General features: G+C 33.0%; 2 protein-coding genes across 5 annotated transcripts in view; one reads left to right on the top strand and one right to left on the bottom strand.

Moving 5' to 3' along the window:
* Positions 1–7799, top strand: part of LOC134535922 (signal transducer and activator of transcription 5B) — a 65956-nt gene extending 58157 nt beyond the window's left edge. For both annotated transcript variants that reach the window (XM_063375305.1, XM_063375304.1), the window contains one exon: positions 2389–7799. In XM_063375305.1, the coding sequence (XP_063231375.1) occupies positions 2389–2533 (145 nt within the window). In that variant the 3' untranslated portion in view covers positions 2534–7799. The remainder of the gene's footprint in view (positions 1–2388) is intronic.
* A 6918-nt stretch (positions 7800–14717) lies between these two features.
* Positions 14718–21176, bottom strand: part of LOC134535921 (uncharacterized) — an 82106-nt gene continuing 75647 nt past the window's right edge. For all 3 annotated transcript variants that reach the window (XM_063375301.1, XM_063375302.1, XM_063375303.1), the window contains one exon: positions 14718–20813. In XM_063375301.1, coding sequence (XP_063231371.1) covers positions 20423–20813 — 391 coding nt within the window. In that variant the 3' untranslated portion in view covers positions 14718–20422. The remainder of the gene's footprint in view (positions 20814–21176) is intronic.

Raw genomic sequence — 21176 nt, 5'->3', positions numbered from 1 at the left:
TATTTTCACTAGTTAATTAAACCAGCATCGTAGGCAATTTGTGTCACTTCAGGACTTAACACGGACCGAGGTGGCACAGTGGTTGAGTTCTCCATCCGGGTTCGAATAACTTTTCCATCCATCCTGATTTCAGTTTCCACAGTTTCCTGAGATGACTTCGGCAAATGCAGGGCTAGTAGCCCCTGACATGTTCGCTCCCCAACTCCCCTGACTTTTATTTTTTGACCATCTCTGGCGACCGCATTGTCTACAATACAGAAAACCAAAAATTTAAAATTTAAAATTTAAAAAAAAAAATTGGGTGAGAAGGGAAAATGAAAAATACATTATCTTTTGAAAGATTTGTGCAATGGGAGTGCATGATTTGATGTAGGCTTTTGGACATACGCCATTGCTTAGCACAAGTATGTCTGTAGAAGAAAACTACAAAAAAAAAAACACAAATGACAAAAAACACAAATTAAGCAAAAAATTGCTGTTGTCAGGATTTAACGCCACATAATACTCCACAACAGGAATATGGTCAACAAACAAAGAAAAACAAAGAAAAATGTACTAACAGAACGAAAAAAAACCCACAAATGATGATAGCACAAAAATACCGAACCCAAAAAATTTAGCACAACAGTTGAAACGAGACAAAAACACAGCAAAACGAAAAGACGAAACAAACACAATAGTTTTCCAAAAACAAAAACACAAAAGAGAAACGAAAAAAAATCCCACAAATGATGACAGCACAAAAATATTGAACCCAAAAAAATTCAGCACAACAGTCAAAACGAGACAAAAACACGACCAAACGAAAAGACGAAACAATCACAACCATTTTCTAAAACAGAAACAAGCAACGTTTTGGGAACTGCTATCTGCTCCCGTCCTCAGGCAGGATAAATACATTTTCATCTGGTAATTAAGATATATCCCTACTCTGGATTAGGAAATACTTTATTGTTTATATGAACTGAGATTTAATATAATTTTTCAGGTATAAATCAAAGCATTTAATGATTCATATTTTAGGTGAGTTCTGCCTCTATTATTACTATATTGTTAAGACTAGCCCGATCCCAAAGGAACTATATTGTTAGCTCATGATTGCTGTATTACTGTTTGTTATTTTATTCTTAAGTTTTGAAGTAAATGTTTGTGTAAGAAAATATTTGATTTTTTTATATTGATAACAAATAATTTTTTTAGTGCTGTAAAATGTTTATTTAAGAACATACTAATGTTTTGTTTTCTCTTATTTTTTACATTTTGAGCTTAAAATATGTCCCACCACAAAGCTGTTAAAAATATTTGTTCACCTTCGTTTTAACGTAAACATTTATTTTGTGGTAACTATACTAGCTAAAATGATTATTTTTTAAGCTCCTTAGGTTTTTTATGCTTACATTACTTTTATTTGTTTTTTGCAATTGCTTGTTGCTAAAAAAGAAGAGAAGCCGAGTAGCTAGATGAAAACTTCGTAAATATCCTGCAGTGCATGTACCTGATTTGATTCTGTGATCTTAACGCACATGACTGTTGTCTACTGCTTGGTATTTCTTCCAGGCATTTTTCCAGGAGGGCTTCGCACTCTAGGGCTATAACCTTCCCTCTCCTAAAGAGGATTTGTTTAAGTTGAATAGTTTTAGTTAGTTGGCTGGTATGAATCTAAAAAACATAAGTTTTTTTATGTATCATATTAGCATACTAAAAACATAGTAACTGAATGATAATTGTACTTGTTTTAAGGTTACTGTTGATGACATTCATGGAGCAAGTAGTTCACCCCGCAATGTTAATTTGCCTCCTGTCCAGTGTGGTTGTTTGAAGGTGTGTCATCAATGCAGTTCCTTGCAGTTAACATTTTGAAGGTGCTGTGGTATGCTGCGTGGTGTGTTTGGTGTAGGGGAGTAGTGTTGTTAATGTTTCACAAGCGATGCACGAGGATAGAGAGATTGACACGATGGATTGTCACTACCACCTTTCAGTCAACAGAGGAGTAATGATTGGCTCAAATCATACAGCCTGTATTTTTTTATTATTATTCACAAATGTATTATATTTACTGAAGCAGTAAGACTAAAGTCAGTTAACTTATTCCAAATTTTGTGTACGAGTGACATGGTGTGAGCTTTCTATCCTTGGCTGACCATATGCAATGGCTCCTTCATGCCCTCTCGTTGACCGAAGGTTTGCGGAGACTGCGACGCTGCTTGCTTTTTGCGCCTTAGCCAATCGGGGAAGTCATTACAAGTGATTGCTGCGTGATAGCATTGTGTTTGCAAGCGTGAGTTATGTTTAGTTGGAGTCTTTTAACTCCTGTGATGAGCAAGCAGCGTGTTCCCAGCAGCCATTGTCTGCCGGGTAGTGACAATTACCATTGTGTCTGTCTTTCAGCTTCCGGAGTGTCCCTCCCCTTGTCATGGACATGGAGTATGACTTCATGGGTAGCGAATTGCATTCGTCCATCGATGATACTGCCATCGACTTCAACGTTCTCGGTTTCGGGGATTTCACGCAGTCCTACAACAGACCCCAGTGAAGCGAGCGAGGAAACTTTGACGACCAAGTCGAGAGTCTCTTAGAAATTGATGGTTTGGCTTTAAAGTGAATTGTTTTAGACAGTGGTTTAATGCATTGCAGTTGCATCTGCAGGATCAAAAAAATATTTTTAATGTTATTATTTTTTTAAATTCAAGGTTGCTAAAGAGTTTATGTACATAGATGTTTATGTAATTTTTATTGCTGTTTTTAGTTGTCTCTGTGAAGCTTCATGAGCAAAGCAGTGACTTCTTAATCTTGTCTTTGTTACAAACATTAATAATTTTTAGATTATGATATAAAGAAAAAAATAGGATAAAGCTGTATTAAGTTTTATAAGTAATATTGTTTGTTTTCTCTTGCTTTTTCCATTGTTTTTAAATGTGTTTTTGTAGATAATATTTGTGATTTTGGAGCTGCCACCAAGAAGTGCAGTTTTGTCTGTGATCATATTGTCTTTTTTGGAAAAAGTGGAAAATAATATTTCAGACTTTCTTAGACCTATGTAGTAAGCAGTGCTATCCTGGCGAAAGAAGGTTGTGTTTCTAGGCATTGATACATTACTATCTTGGTTTTTCCTTAGTGATTTCTCTTATCTATATTAAATATTTTTTAAAATTGGATTTTCTCGAAATGAGCACAATTAACGTGTTGTGCTTGTTTGTTTGTAGTATACCGGTAATTCCATTGACATTGACTGGACTTTTTCATGAAGGTTTAAATTACATAGGATAATTCGTGGTGGGTAGTATGGACCCTTGTATCGAGGTAAATATTGAGCCCCTTGAAAAATTTAATAGGTAGCAGGTGATGGTTATAACTTGGATCGCCTGTTGAAAACTACTGGTTTTTTTAGTAATGTAAGCATTTCTTTCATTTATCTTGTCTGCAAACATAAAAGCAGTGCAGTAAATGTCAGGTGCATGCTTTGTAGTGTCTGAGCACAAACAGCAAGTGCTCTTATACCAGGCAAGAGAGGTGCAGTTGGCAGTCACTTTCACATTCTTGAGATACGTTAAAAAAATGTGCTTGGTCGCCATAGTTAGGCTCAATGAAGCCAACTCATGAAAGCAAAGTTCTTCTTACATCAAAAGTGTATGACTCGTAAAGTTAGAATTTGTTAGATGTACTGATTACATCATAAAACAATGAAGCATTAACTGAGAAAACTTTAGTTGGTGTGCAAAGTTAATACAAAATCTTTGGTGAATATTGACAGATTTTTGAGCAAAGAACTGTTACAACATTTAGAGTTGTCATAAAAAAAATTAATGCTGTACATGTGAGCATTAGAGAATTGAATGCCAATATCGTGTAAAAAGTAGGCCTGTGATATTTCAAATTTAAAATAATTCTACATCCTTTTGAAATAATGAATATTGAATTTTATTTGAAGTGTAGTGAAATTGTTGTCACCTTGTATGAGTATCAATATTTAGGTAAAGAATTATATTTGTACAAAAATAAATTATATATACACCCATTTTCATTATGTTAATGGGCCAATTTAATTAGCATTAGTTCATTTAAACATGTGCAAGTGAACATCTGCTATGTAAAATTTTTTCATAATTTCTGTGTTTTGTTGTTTGTGTGTGTATAACCAATATATGTGATATATCCATTACTGTTGCACGAAAGCACACTTATTTGTAAATTATATAACTGATATACATATATATATATATTTCCGTACAACATTTTTCCCACTCTTGCTTGTCAATTTTAATATTTGTATTCAAACTTAAAAAAAAACTTATATGTATTCACACAGGCCTATTAAAATGCACTTGTCTTTAAGAAACAACACTGCCAAATGCACTGTCGAGAGCCAAGATGTTCATCATCAAATTGGTGATTGAGCCAGTAGTTGTACTGGTTTTAAGGGGTTAGTTTGTGCAAAGAACGTGTGTTTGCTTATTGTTAATTGGCTGTGTGTACGAGATACCAAGATCATATGGTTTAAAGGTTTCAGGTCGCTTTGTTTGCGATTCTTAACGTGTTTCTGTGATGGCTGTGCCTGTTGCACCCATTTACAGTGGGCTCCTGTAGTGCAGAGGACAATGTGCTTGCCCTGTTACAAGCAGGCTATCATGGATTTAATTTGTGCTAGGATGCAAATAGTTCTGTGTAAGCATATGTTGCTGTGGAAATCCGTCTTCAAAATAGCCTGAAAGCATTATTATTGGAAATGTTTTAATCAGCAGAGTGAAGTGCAGAAAATAATTGGTAAATATTTATGGGAATTGGGAAGTTAATTCAGACAAGATGGTGCAAAAAAGTAAATGCTCTCAGGAACAATTTATATCTGCTGGTACAGATTAATATTGGCTGCTTAACATGTTTAAATACCTGTTGTATATTAAGCTGTTTTGACAATTCATATATTTTGTCGTTGCAGTTGCATTAGAATATGGCACATGTTGCTGCATGCTTAGTGTCTTAATCCCCAAAAAATTGACATCAGTAAAATCAATATGTATTTTGGTAATTTCTTCAAAAATTAATTTTGTTGTAGGGAAATGTGCACATTCTACACAGACATTCCCAAAGAACAAATGTTTTCTTTCATTTAACTACATGCATCTTTGACTTAGAAGTTTTTGTATGTTGACAGTATAATTGCAATTTTTATTGCAGTTTTAATTAAAAATGTCAATGTAGTGAGTGTAATTTCATGGTTATGAAATGGGTATACTAAGTTCAGCTGACGTCTGTAAAGGTGATTGATAGTGATGGTGAAAGAATTAAAAATTAAGTATTATAGAAGTAAACTAAATTGTATGCTTAAAAAAAATTGTGTTTTCCAACCTCTTGCAAGAAAACCATTTTTATAACTGCCAAAAAGTTGGTCTTTAACCAGTTAAACCCCTGTAAAAGTATAAATTATAATAATATATCATTGTGAACATTAAACTGATTAAATCACATTTGTTTAAAGTGTGATAAAATCATAGTGGGATAAAACACAATTTTTTTCTTATGGTTGTATATAATGCATACATTACTACATTAAATAACATTTATATCTATCTGAAGCTCTGCCACGAAAAATTGTCTTTACGTCAAGTTAGTTTATAGACTTGGGGTAATAGCCACTGTGTATAAAGCTATTTATGCAGTTACTAATGTATCACTGTGAAGTACGTGAAAACTATTACTGGTTATGTTGCACATTTTCAGTGAGTTAGTGTCAAAGTGTTGTAATACAGTAGAATCTGTTTACAAAGTTTCACAGTGAACATTCAACACACCTATTAGGAAAAGTTATTATGTAAGTTCTGTGGGCTGAAAAATCATATCTGAATGGGAAATTTAACTGCAAAGGCAATATTGAGGTAAATAGGTACCGTACTTTGTGATTGGGTTCAGCTGTATAAATTTGCACATTGATTTGGACTGCAAAATACTGGAATAACTTGCATACTACTGTTAAGTTGTATTAGTAATTGTATAGTTATTTAATAAAAAATTATTGTGTATTCATACAGAAGTTTAAGGAAGATGCTAAACACTATCTTTGTGTTTGATCTTTCTGGTGCTAGAATTTTCGTAAACTAAATGATACTAGTTAATATTTTTCACATTGTAGTAAAGTACAACTATATTATTAAAATAGTATATTTTTTCCAGTTGCACTTGAGCTAGAATTAGTAGTTACTCTTAGACAATCACATTGATAATTATATGTAGTATACTTGCACCAGGTCTGATATGAATTAATAAAAGAAAAGTAAGGGTGTAGGTATGTAGTTTTTTTTAATAGTGTTATTGAATTATTGGTAACATATTAAATTAAAAATTGATATTGATATGACTTTGTAAATTTTTATTCAAATATTTATATTTAAAAAATAATAGTACTTTGGTCTTTAATAGTCTGTTTTTTAACTAAAAAAAATTGTATTAATTTTATTCTTTGTGATATAATGATTTTTTTATAACTTTTTAGAAACAGAAGGTCTGAAGTTCTGCAGACCTGAAAATTTGGTGCTCATATAATTTTACATAGAAATGTAGGGATTTCGTTATTAGAAAGTTATCATGTTTAAGTTTTTATTCTAAAAAATTAAAGCAAGGGCTTCCATTTTACATTATTTTATTTTGTTACATAGTTGAATTGGAAGTTAAGTACGTACAGTGTATTTATGAACTTAAATATGGAAGGACATATAAATTATTTTCATTTACACACAATGAAAGGTGCTAAATTTGGCAAGAGATTTTTTGTAGGTTTTCCTGTAAATGCTTGTTGCTGGACTTCTTTATGCCTGTAATTCCTTAATTTTTTTTAAAAGAACAGGCCATTCTTTTAAGGCTATTATAGTTACTGTATTTATACGAGATGAGGTCAGTGCAGAGAATAGCTCTGCAAAGTAAACAAATCAAAAATTAACGAGTCATTTAAATTATAAAATAGAATTATTTTTATTTAGTTTTTGTGTAGCATTTTAAAAATTAATTTTAAAGTTATTTTTAAGCATTAAAGCAAGATTTATGAAAAAACTGTAATAGTATGCTGTATAATTGAAGAATTACTGTATTTTTCAAACAGGTTGCAGTTTTTTATGCAGGTTTTTCTTTATTCTCCTGTTACTCTAGTAGTTTTGTAGTAAACTAAATGCTTGTTAGTTTTGCAGTTGTTTGTCTAGAGTTGAGTACGAATTGCTGAGGTAGAGTGGACTGTTATTTGTGCAGCTACATATGTGGCTTTCAAATCTGCGTAGATATTGTGCCAAATTATGTGGTTTAGCAACTATGCAGCTGTCACAAGTTATGTAATTAGTTTCTGAACAGATGGTTGCACAGTTTTCAACTTGGAAATAGTGCCTTCTGTTTGAAATCCAATAGTGCTTTTAGCACATCAATAATTTTAAAAAAAATGTTTTGTTTATGTTTTAATTTTAAATTGATTTTATGATTAGCAGTTAGTTATTTTTGCACAAAAATAAAGAGCTGTATGAAGTTTAAGCCTATACTTTTATTATAATTTATTTAACGGCTCTTTGAACTAGTTAAAAACATTTTGGTTGACTTTTAAGTACAAAATATTGTCTGTGTTAATTAACAGTTTGTAATTAAAACTCATTAAAAAATTTATACAAAAAAAAGTTTTGGTGGTTTAAGGCTCACACACCATTTCAATAAATTTCTGTTAATTCATTTCTATATACTTAGTACATGCTTTAAATAAGACAATTCTTCTCCAATGAGATTCGTACTAAACAAAATATTATATAATTTATTTGAGCAGGTTACTCTTTGCAACTGTCAAAAATTTTATTATATATATATATATATATATATATATATATATATATATATATATATATATATATTCTATATAATGCTGATTGTTTCATGTTTCAAAATAAGAGTTGACTTTCAAATTTTCTACGGCTGAATATGTGTGCAAGTTCTGTTTTCGGTATATTAAATATTTCTATACTAGCTTTTACCCGCGGCTTTGCTCGCGTTATGTCCTTAAGTATCAAAGATCATTGCAAAGAAAAGAAAATAATATGGTAATTGTTTTTTTTATTGCGTGACTGAAATCATCAGTATTTAAAAATTCTAACATCCGATTTAGCTTAAAAAGCTGAAAACATGTTTTATTGAAATATGTTTCACTATTACAAAAAAAAAATTTAAAAAGTTCAAAGTATTAATGTAGAATAAAAAATAAATTAATTAATATTCTGCCCCAATTGTGTGATACGAAGCCTCGTTTCATTACATAGTCGAGGAGCATCTAGATTTCGTATAAGCGTAACTTATAGGCCTACATTTAGTTTCATTTGAAGTTTATGTGAGGTACACCCGAAAGTTCAAGTGAATTTAAAAACTCCAAAGGATATGAAGTGCTTTGTTCTGTATCCATGATTGTATCTATTGACAAATACTCCATTTCCCCTTGCACCTCTTTTAAAATATAAGTGTAGATTTTATTAACAATATAAATTTTTTGGCTCCAATATTGCTCTTGCGTACAACCACGATCACTATTCAAATTTTGCTGCAAGTCCGGGAAACTTGAGTGATTAGATCCACATCATTTTCACTAAATTACAAAATTCTCTTGAAAGTGAAATATAACTTTCAGCATAAATGTCCAAACAACAATCACTGAAGTAAATAGGCACCTAACCTCAAAAATTTAAAAAGTTATGTATTGCTTGGCGGTGACAGAAAAATAAAATTGAATAGTAAATTGACCGCCGGTATTATATTATTAAATTAGCGAATTCTTTAATTTACTTATTGAAACATCAGATGGCGTTAAATGCCATTCAAATTACTTAAACTCGCAGTCAGACGATCATACATACAAATATAAATTTTTTTGCCCTTCGGAAAAAAAAAATATATATTTTTTTCAATAAAAAGTATCCTATGTTACTTCTAATACCTCCAAGAAAATGTGTACAAAGTTTCATGATGATCGGTTAAGTAGTTTTCGCGTGAAAGCGTAACAAACAAACTTACATTCACATTTATAATATTAGTAGGGATTAAAATATCTTGGACTAACATAGAAGTTAAAACTTTTCAAGACAATCAAGATCAAGCCTAAAGTAAGGTAACTTGCGAAAAATCTCATTTACATATTTTAAACAAAAATGTGAAGTAATTACTTTTTAACTGTCATTTGTTTCTATAAAGCACACTTTCTAGTCTTTTTTATTATGTAAATAAAAAAAATTTCCTATGATTTTTGTTAAGAAAATTCATTTAAGTTGTGGAATAAAGCAGGTTTAACCAGGAGAGTAGCAACTATGAATGACTTACAAAACCGTGATTTGTTTTGAAAGATATAAAACAGTAGCTTAGTTATTGATGATTAGGTAAAATAAGTAACTACAGTAAGTAAGTGTACATATTTTCTTAATGTAATACTACAAATTTTCATAAAAACTTTTAATGCTTGTGTTTGGTGGTATTGTTTATAACTAAATAAAATGCAAGATTATGCCTATGAAAGAATTCATGAGCATTGCATTTTCTGTAGTGTATATAACACACTTTATTTTCTTGGTATCATTCTATTATTTTCATGGTTACATTGTTTTGGGAGCTATTGTTTCCTCAGAATACAGCAGTGCAATGTACCAGTAGCTCTTAAGCTTTGCATAGTCCATAGTGTTTATTTGTGAGACTGCTCAATGTAAACTGTACTTCTTAATATATTAACAATATGCATTTCAAACCTGATTCATGTCGGCTACTTGTAAGTTTACGAACCAGTTAAGTAAGTTATTTTAACAAATTTTTGGTTTTTAGATACAGGCATTTTTTTTTATAAAGATGTTTTAAATTGTGCATTGAACTATTACAATCTATGGCTCTTGCTATTTATTGTCATTCCTGATAGTAAAACTAGTATGTCAAAAGAAAGTTCTGAAAATATTTTGTGTACTATGGTATCATACATCATGCAGTCCAGTCATGCTTTTTACTTTATTTTAATGAAAACTTAAAAAATACACCTGTAGCTAGTTTCAGTGCACATTATTTTCTAAATGGCATCATGATGTCAACCTGAATATTAAGTAAATTAACTTAGCTCAACTTATCATGATCAAAACTCAGAACTTTTATGTCTAGGTTCAACTTGCTACCATGTCCATAACAAATGCTGATATGATTTCTTTGTGTTGCTTCGTTGCTTCAGTGTGAAGTATGTAGATTTCACAGTTAAGAGAGATTTCACTGGAAAGAACACTCATTAAAATATATTACTGTTTATAAACATATTATATACCACCTATATTAAGTTGAAAATAGTAGACTTTTGACCACACACGTTACATTGTATTAATTAAAATCCTTCACTGTAAGCAGGAAAACATTATGAGCGTTCTCAATGTTGAAAGTTTAGTTCTCTGGAATAATGTGTATATTTTGAGAATGTAAATTGGTCTCAGATATTATATGAAAACCTTTTTTAAGTACTAAAACAATTTTTTTTTTATCTCTTGCCAACCTGCTAAATTTAAGGTGGTTGTAATTTTTATGTTCCCAACTAACATTTCTTATAGAAGTTTTATTAATTATGCAGTTAGTAATTTGATTTTTTTGTTTACTTTCTAAGATGCTCATGTTAATTACAAGTGTGTGTTAATTTTTATAAAGCAGTTTCTGAAAATTGTTTTTGCTGAAGATCTTAATTACTTCAAAATTTGTAGAGCCATGAAGATCATAGCAACTCTGTGCTTTGAAGCATGTTAAAAAATATTTTGAATCACAACTCGCATATAAGTGCTTATGATAATGTTTTTAGTCTGACTGGTATAAATTCTGGGTAATTTCAATGTGACACATCTCTATTCTCTAGTTATTATATAACGTATATATCTAGTTGAAACTAAATGTTTCTCCTTGTACTTTATGCTGATTTGCACTAGATGGTTCTGAAAGCTAGTGCATTCAGAAACCTTTATTTTATTGACCTTAGATTAATTTAACCCCCAGTCACTTAAAGAGTAACTAATTTATAAAAAATGGTAGTAGTTTTCTTTTGGTGTAAGAAAAGTGGTTGGAGGTTTTTTCCCCCCATATATTTGTCAACCTATATTTGAGAAATGTATATTCTTGTTGAGATTGTATATGCTGACATGATGTGCACTGTAGTACAAATAGTGAAAGTGGTAATAGATAACGTTATTGTGTGGAATAAAGTTTTTGGTGCACTGTGATGAGGACATTGAAGTGAAGATATGATGCATGCGTTTGAATAATGTTAGAGTTCACTTTGGAACATCAACATGCATCACTTACTAATTGGCTCATATTGTTAGGAAACTAATTGGGTGAATTTGAGTGCTAAGGATTTTTCAGTTTGGTTTTTTAGGTATTGAAAGAAAATTGTGGAGGAACTTTGTGTAAGCTTTGTACAAATTTTTGACAACGAATAGTATTCAGACATCCCTTCATAACGGTTGCATCAAAGTTGATTCAGACTAATAGATTTTGCTATCTTGTGTTATGTGTATTTTTGTTTTGCTCTGTTTTGAATGAAGGCAATTGTTGTTGAACTTTTTTATATATTATATATATTGAATAGGTTTATGGTTGGTGTAAACTTTGTAGCAAGATGTGTTGTGACAGTAGCGTGAATTCTAGATGATGGCGTATTGTTACCAAGGAATGTAATGTTTTGTACAACCATCTGAGAGGTTGCTTTGTTTGCTTGTGATTTTGTAGCTATCTAACGATAGAGTAAACATTTTCATTCAAGTTTAATTCTTCATATGTAAAATGTCTTAGTCTGCTTAGCGTTTCTTTTCTTCTGAGATTTTTCTGTAACAAATATTAAACGTACATCAAGATCAGATTTGTACTTAAGTGACAAGTGCTAATGTCTGGTTGTAAAAATAATAAATGTTCTCTTTCTTACATGATATAGTTTTATTAAGTTTTGTATAACAAGTTTTCCTATTTTTCACACCACATGGGGTCTATTCCACAAATCTAAAAGTACTTATCCTCATCATTAAATAATTAGCCACAGTCAAGCTTGCTACACCTACAAAGCTATTTGGCTACTGGTGAGGCCATGCCCTTGTAAGTGTTGGTGTGCCAGACGTTTCTGCATGCCTATAGGGGCTGTGATTGGTCCCCGAGATCAGCCCTGATTGGAGAATGGTGTGGCCAATGAGGAAAAATGTGCTTTGTGGGTATAGCAAGCTTGACTGTGGCTAATTCTTTAATGATATCAGAAATTCCAAAACTTTGTATTCTCCCACAAAAGTTAAAGGTTTTTGTTCTTTAATTTAACTTTGTTTGAGTCTTTGCACATCCTTAGAACGTCATTGCATTTGAGGTCTGGGCTAGAGGGCTTGATTTACCTTGATACAAGAACTACTGTATATGCGTCACCGTATGAAGTGCACACAGACCCAACAGAGACTCCTCTCGGGGCGTGAAATTGCCCGTGTGGGAGCGAGATTCAGACCCTCTAAATTTTGCACGCCAATTGCCTAGACCTGTCCTGCTTTCAGCGTCGGGCACGCCACCATGCAGTAGATGTTATACACATGGGCAAAAAAAGAGGAATGCCATTAAATCACGTCTAGGTTTATTAAGAAGTTACATGCTCCCGTACACATTGACCTTCAAACAGTTAAAAAGCCAGAGGCACGAATCGGTTAAGGTTGTGGTGTGGTACATACACGTGGCTACACAAGAATAACGTAAGGGTGATTAAATACTCGCGGAGAGCAATAATAATAATAATAAGCAACCTGCCGGCCAAGAGTAGTCCCGAGGAGAAGCGTAAAAATATTTGAAGACTTAAAAAAAAGAATGGAAAATATCAGTGAATACCAGCGGTGAGGTCCCCGGGGTGCTGGTGTGTCGCTCTCGGCATGTCATGACGATGGATTGGGGCGAGTGAACAGGGGCGTAGCCAGGGGGCGGTTTTAAGGGTTCAAACCCCCCCACCCCCCCCAAGCACCAAATCTTTAATTAATTTCTTATTCATCCTCAAACAAATTTCATATCAAAATTAATAAAATTTTTACCATTACAATATTTAAATTGAAGTACCGAAAACTGCTAAAATAGCACTATTTTACACCTTAAAATCCAAATTTTCCCGGGGGAGGACCCCCGTTATAATACGGGGGGGGGGGGGGGGGGGGGCATGCTTCTTAACACCCCCCATACACAAATCCTGGCTACGCCACTGCGAGTGAATGCTCCGCATGGGCCACATGGTGTCTCTCATGCCGAACCAAACTACCATTACTTTTTTATGATTGCGTGCCAAGATGCTAGAATGATTAAAATATAGTTATTTAAAAATTAATAATCAAACAAAGTCTAGCTTTGGCCAGACTAAGTGTATGCCTCAGGACAGTTTGGTGCCATCGTTATTTTATGCAAAATTAAATACAAGATTCATTAAACAAAACCTTCCCAGCTGATCTGCCATGTAACACAATGCTTAGGATAAAAAATAAAGGTTTACAATTTAATTTATAATTACAGCAAAACCCCTTATTTGCACTTTTCATGAGGACAACGTAAAAAAGCGGGAAAGTGTAAATAAAGGGAAAAGTAAGAAATACGTTAAAGTTGATTAAAATACAATCGCATCCTGCAGCGTTCATAACAAATACGGGCTACATTACACATACGCATTGCACCACAGTAAAAAAACTTTAAAAAAGGGCCGCAAATTGGAAATTTACCGTAATAGCGCGCCGTGCGCCAAGAAAGGTCATTGTACTCGATCAGCTGTTGTTACGGCGCGGCGTCTGTTCTCTGAGCTGCGCATGCGCAGTATAACTCACTCAACGCTCCGCCCAGACTCGTGACGTTCCATCAGCAGCCAGCCAATAGATGCGAGCTTAGCGGAAAAAAATATAAGCTTTACCTCCCGTGTACCAGTTTATTGGTATACGCACCAGTTTTCTCGCTGCCGTGACATGTTCAAGTTTACGTTCATCTTGATGTCTTGATACCAAAAATTAATTATTTACGATCCTCAGAAATAAATGGTTAGTTAAAAAAATATGCGTCAACTGTACATTATTTCCGAAATTATAAAATACGTTTAAAACATTTACCAAGACTCCGCTCATTTTATCTAGTGAAGTTATGTCTCGTACCAGTATTTCGGCTAAGTTGTGACATAAATATAGTATCAGAACGTTTATACATTCGTGAGTTTACGTTTTTCCCGATTGCATTTTAGATTGTCTCCTGCTATAATTACTTGGACTTTTACACGCCTAGGCTTAAATTATTATGTGTTTAGAAATAAAAGCAACTTTTCATGTTATAAAATATGTTTATTTTGCGGTTTAAAATGTTCACTGCCGACTATAAAAGTTACGTTTTTCACAATGTTTTTAGGCCTACTATGGTTGTTACGTGACGTAAATAGCGGGATGGATTCGATTTTTAAGACGTAATTCGCGTGAAAGTATTGTATTGGATTAAATGGGAACCAAACGGGACCTGAAGAATATAGTGTAAATAACGGGAAAACGTAAATAACGGTAACGTAAATAAGGGGTTTCACTGTATGTAATTTATAATTGTGCTACATGTCGGCAGTGCAAATGCCAGGAAGGAGTGGTTAGGGATGCCATGGGACCGCAAAGGAGCGGAGTCTGTCCAGGCTAAAAGGGGCAAAGCCCTGGTCGATGTTACATTTGTGGTGGGAAAAGAAATAATTTATTAAAAAAAATTATGTCAGTTTATTAAAAGTATAAAATCTTTAACAACCTTAAGCTGTCAATACTTACAATTTCATATTTTATAAAATCCAATACATGAAACACATTTAGTTCATTCTATCAAACAATTCTTTAAAAATAAAGGGGGGGGGGGGGGGGGGGGCAAGAAAGATATCAATGACAAACTATTACTGGGGTTAGGAGAGTGCAAATTCTAATTAAAGTAATTCCAAAACCAAAACCATTACAATTTTAACTTTTGTATATTTGTATCTAATTTTTCAGGCATGAGGAGAAACTGTAATGAATGCCAGCCAACCTCCACACATATAATTCATGAAAACTTACGTATAAAACTGGTTGTCATAACCTAATCCTAATATGTTTGAGTTTTCCTTGATTGACTAAGCAACAAATGTCATTCATAATTTTTGCTACAGTGCTAAATCCTCAAAAAAAATCTATATATATATATATTATTAGCTTGTTCAAATGCAGAAATCAGTATGGTGGCTGTTGTGTACAAGTCATAGGTAGGGACCAACTTTTTTGGTGAATAGTGATAAAACTGAACACCGAAATGTGCATCAATACATCATGTAATATCAAACTAAATCATGAAAGAAAATAGAATTTAAACAAAACTCAATTAAAATTTACCTAAATTAACTGACATCCAAAATTATATGAATGCCATTTTTATTACAAATTTTTAAAACAATATTTGGACCAAGGGAGTTGTGAAACTTAACAATGTTCTTAGATTGATATAACATATAAATTACCTACAAATTCTTTTGAATACAGTATTTAAATGTCTGCAGAGCAATTTTGCCCTAGAAATTAATATAACTGATTATTTATTTTAAAAACTGAGTTTATCATTAGAAAACAAAAATGAAATTTTTAGTCAAAATAGAATTAACAATTTTAACTGTCATACTATCTTCATAAATAAACAGCATGTAGTATGAATAAAACAAATAGAACCAATAACACAGAAATCTCTAATTTTAAAAATGAATTTGAGCTAATAATAAAACCATGTCATCTTGTATCTAATGCTAGTGTTTGATGGCAGTCTATGTACATAACTAGTTTCTGCCTTCATGTTCGAAGATGGAATACAATTAATTAAAAGTAATATCTGTAATTGCTTTTGATTTAGTGAAACTTTCAACATTTTAAAGCAAAGTTTTTCAACAATTTTATCAAGAACATTTTTCATTAGGTGTTGTGGACCACAATTTCTTTTTTCATTAAATTTTCAAATAAAACTATAAATAAAAGCTCTAAGAGCAAGGAACAAAATACACATTTATTAAATAAATACATGTCAAAATAAACTCAATATCCATTATAATACTTCAAATAAATTTTAATAAAATATTGTAACAAAAATCCAACAGGCTATAAAATTGCTTAGTTAATTGCCAATTTAAATTAATCATTTTAACTGTCTTACACATTGTTACACCAACACAAATATAATTTTATTCTGATAGAGACAAAGGAACATGTTTTCAAGTGGTGTGTGGTGATCATACAATTTCAAGATTCTAATGTGTACCATCTAGTCATTATCAACCTTAAATTACATTCCACTGATCATTATATATTACTGCTCACAATTAATTATACTTAGCTTCCTTTAAGATGTAGAAACAAATTTTTCAACACTTAGAATAGGCCTTTGCGAATATCAGTTTTTCAGTTTGAATACGAATACAAATATCAAATTATTCTCGAATACAACTATAGAATTTCAATAGTAAGAATTGGAATCCCACTAAAAATTTTTTTTTCAAAATGAATACATATTCAAAGAAAAAGTACGTGTGTAGTGTAGTGGCTTCTGGAAAATTAGATAAATAATACTAAAGTGAAAGGTTGGTTAGGTTAAGTCAACTACAATTGCTATTGGTAAAATTTTGTTGAAATATGTAAATTTTGAAAGGAAAATATAAATAATTATTTTTCATAATAATCAAAATAGGATCTGCAAAAAAATTTAAGAAACAGTGCAAAGCGAATATGTAAGGCAATTGCAGTATGTGTGAAGAGGGTGGGTTTAAAAAGAATGTACTGTGAGTAGTTTTAATCTATAGTTAATTATGACATAGGCCTAAAAAAATTTAAAACTAAGTGAAAATAAATTTACATATATCAACATTTATGGATTACATTTTTTTGGCTTGTTTTAACTGAAGTTTAGGAACATAGTATACGACCACATCTTTTCCACAAGAGATTTTTTTCTATTCGTCACCCCATTCTGAACTAAACTAATCACAGAGCTGGCATGCCATGTTTCTACCCTCTGATCTGAAAACTGTCAACTTTTTATGGACATGTATTTATCTTTATCAGTATGCTGTCAGTTCTAACATATTTTTTACAACCTTCCCCTTCTGGACACACTTCTCCATAATATACTTTAGCTGATAATGTGATTGTAAGTAATGGTTCCGAATTACTGTTTTAAATCCGGCTTTATTATATTAGTCTTCTCAAAATTTACATGGCTATATGTAGCAATAAATTCCACATGAATAACCTTAAAACATTACGAATATCCTATGGGAATTCTGTCCCCGCCCGACAGGAAAATCTCCTGTGACCCAAAATTTTTCCAGTCTTTCGAGATCCCACACACCTGTCTTCGTAAACGACTTTTTTTTTTTTATTCAAAATCGAATCAAATAATCAACTATTTGTTTTGACATTCAAAAATTTGAATATTCGCTCAGGCCTACTTTAGAATTAACTATCATGATAAACAATCTACAAGAAAAGTGTTAAGATGTGTAAAAAACAAAAATCTTAAATTAGAATCAACTGACATGCTACACAATGCACAATCTACAATAATAGTTTCTTGTAGAGCTTTAACAGGGTGTCTACCAAAATAGAGTTGCAAAATTCCAGGTTTTCTAGGGCAATTAATTTTAGTTTTCCTGATTTTTTGTAAGACAGTTAATGGAGCTTTTCGCATGCAGACCTGCCGCTTCTTCTCTCTCTTCTTCCCGATTATTGCATACATGCGGTTGTGCACAATGAATTTTCTGTTGGCCTGGTGGCGTGGAGTGACAAACAAAATTAAGATGCTAGAAATCTTGCCAGCATGAAGAGAAAAGCATTAAATGTTGCCGGAATTATATTAAAATTTCCAATTTTTTTCCCCGGTTAATTCCCAATCATGTTAAATCCCAGCCATTCCCCTGGATTTCATTGTTTTCACGGTTGGTAGACACCCTGTTCACTGTTTAATACATATCTAAACCAAACTTATGCTATAACTTACCCTATTTTTTATTACTAAAAATTTTCTAGTAATTCTGCTTACACAAAAAAAAAATGGCAATGGAGTAAATCACGAAATGGCAGCTGCAACCTGCACTCATACTGCTATGGAATGTAACTTAGTAAAAACTCCAAACTACCTTGTAGTAATGTACAAAGAAACGGAAGAAATGTGTATTAAGAAAATATAAATAACAAACTTGTAAAGTGCAATATATAACTTTCATAGAAGTTTTTTTTAGTAATAGTCTAGAATCCTAATTCAAAAATTAAAAATGGTGTTTTTTTTTTAGTTCTAATTACTGTGATTATTCTATTCAAAGTATTTTATTACATATAACTAAAATACTTTATTGGTTACTTAGGCTAGGTACTATAAAAAAACTGTGAAATGGTTTGAACTGTTGGTTGGATTATAAAAAAAAAAGTACACTCCTATTTTACTAATGGTTAATGAGTACATTTATCATTATCAGGAAATTAAACTTACAAAAATCCTCTGCTTCACCACTGACAAAATAAATGCATTTTAGGATTTAAATCATCATTTTGGACACACGCCATTGTTATTTTGCACTGTAAGTCATAAAGAAAACCCAAATAATGAGCAAACATGGATGGATTCACAATTGCATATAAAACAAGCCAAATTCAACTGACATAAACTGTTTATGTATAGACAACATAGATAATTCTGTGGGAGGAATTGGGCTTGTTAAATTGTGATTTTCTGGAACTGAGACTTGGTACTGTGTTTGTGCTGTTGACGTTGTGGTGTCAGAATACCTGTTTAATTTCATCATTGGCTTTGCATCTTTAATTGACTGTACATTGTCCAGATTATCTGATTAGTATCATCTTTGGGTTCCTGTTTGTCACTTTTTGTCCAAGGTTGATGTTTGTATTTACTGTTTTTGTTGCAAATGTCTCATCGTTGTTAGAGCAATGTTCGCCTGTGTTGTAATATTGTTCTAATTCCTTCCACAGAATTCTCTGTGCTTTCTATACATGTAACATTTGTCATCAGGTGATTTTGGTTTGTTTTCTGTGTGTTTGTGTATTCATCTATCTTTGTTCTTCGGGTTTTCTCTATGACATACGGTGCAAACTAACAATTGCATAAACCCAAAATATTAAATAAATCTTTCCCATTGCGCAAATTGCTCAAAGAGACTGTTTTAGGAGCTAACAGCATTGTAAACACACAGGAGTGCATGTGTGGAACATTGCTTACTGCCAGAGTCCAAAACAAAATAATAAAAATTCCACACAGTATTATGTGTATTTATGCATCTAGAATATAAAATTTATGAAGGAGTAGATCTTGATCTATAGTCATTTAAAGGGCCTTACGCATTTAAAATACAATTGAGGACTTTTTAAGAAAATTAAGGAGGCGTATTAATCCTATAGATAGACGTACACCATGTTACTCCGCACTATCAATGCAGTTTTATAAAAAAAAAATTTGGGTACAATTCTGGTTATGGAACGTGGGACTAGTATGTAGACAATATCAAAGTGACAAAGTACTGTTTCGCATGTGAATGCATGGACTCCAAACTTGAGCTTGTTTCTGTGCCAGCAAGAGAGAAAAGGAACTTGACAGACTTTCATCATCAGTCTGCAAAGGTAAACAAACTGTTTAGCGACTCCCACCTTGGGATTACTTCATGCCTGAAAAGTTAACTGGTCACGTAGTGTACAGATATTAAATTTAAACAGAAAATAATTAAGTCTAAATAATCTAAACTAAAGATAAATAATATCTAGATATTGGAAATTACTTGCAAGCTGAAACTAGCTAACATGATTGAAATAGATAACCAATTATATATAATATGGATTAATTTGTTGCAGTCTCATGATTTACAGGCAAGTACCAATATTTTTTGTTTAACACTTTAAGGGGAACGATTTTAAAAGGTTTTTATGGTATTGAATTTTTAGCACATTTATGATTTGTTGTCTGGTTGGTGAACAAGTACTTCATAAAAAATTCTTTGATTATAAATTAATATAGATAACTTTAAGTAGATATAAAGATTTATACTTTAAAAGACATTGAGCTCTAAAGGTAAACGCAAAACAAAAACCAATAGCTAAACTAACAAAACCAAACAATGTTCCGAGAATATTGTCCAACCTGTAAATGAGAGAGGGTACTTTGGAAGTGACATTTTCACTCCACAGAAAGGATGCAACTCAAACATCAAAATGGCAAATGGATGAGTTTTATTCTGAAAACATCCTTGATGGTAAACGAGTCGAAACCACCTCTCTCATTCACCAGCTTATTCCCCGCCAAGTGACACAGAACACTGAAACCTAATGGCACTAGAGTGTCTCTAATCAGCTACTGAACCTAAAGAAACACCGGGAAGGACGGCCCAGCGCGGCTACACCCCCCGCCGGAGGTTGGAGTCGCTGGAGGCCGACGGGAGTCTGCTGGGCTGCGAGCCCAGGACAGTGAGGTCCTCGCACAGGCTGCTGCAGCTGTTCTGGTCGAGGGGCAGGGGCGGGGGCACGGGGACCCGGGAGGTGTCGCCGCAGGACTGGGCGTCGTCCGGGCGGGTGCGCTTCCTGGCCGGCTCGTCCAGGTCACCACACCTCCCGAACAGCGCAAACGGGCGGTCCAGGCTCGCGGAGGAGGCCCCCAGGGCCTCAGGGCGGTCGTCCTCGCTCGTGGCGGGCTGGACCGACGGCACCTCCTGGTCCACCGCGGCGCTAGGGTCTGCTTCGGGCGCCGCAGCACTTTCACCCTCCCGACTGTGTCTTGGTCGCTGGTCACTGCGAAGTAATACAACCCGCACTGGATTCCAGTTGGGATATTTCGACGGTGACTTTCAAACAGTATATTCACACTATATAGGTAGTTTGTACAAACTGCTGCTAAGCCAGTATTTTTCAAAATTATCTCTCAACTGCTGATTAGCTAAAACTAAGTCACCAACATGAACCTCTTCCGGGAGGGAAATCATGAAACGCTATTACTGAATGTATTTTTTTTTTTTACATGAATAAGATAAATATTTATTAAAAAAACCTTACTTAACAAAAAAAAACACTAATGAATCCTTGGTAAACTTAAGAAATGCAATCTCAAATCAGTATCGCTTCCTTAACCCTCCTTTAAAAAAAAAAAAAAAAACT

Source organism: Bacillus rossius, chromosome 10, assembly GCF_032445375.1.
Source record: "Bacillus rossius redtenbacheri isolate Brsri chromosome 10, Brsri_v3, whole genome shotgun sequence".
Taxonomy (NCBI): domain Eukaryota; kingdom Metazoa; phylum Arthropoda; class Insecta; order Phasmatodea; family Bacillidae; genus Bacillus; species Bacillus rossius.
This window is presented reverse-complemented; position numbering and strand designations above follow the sequence as displayed.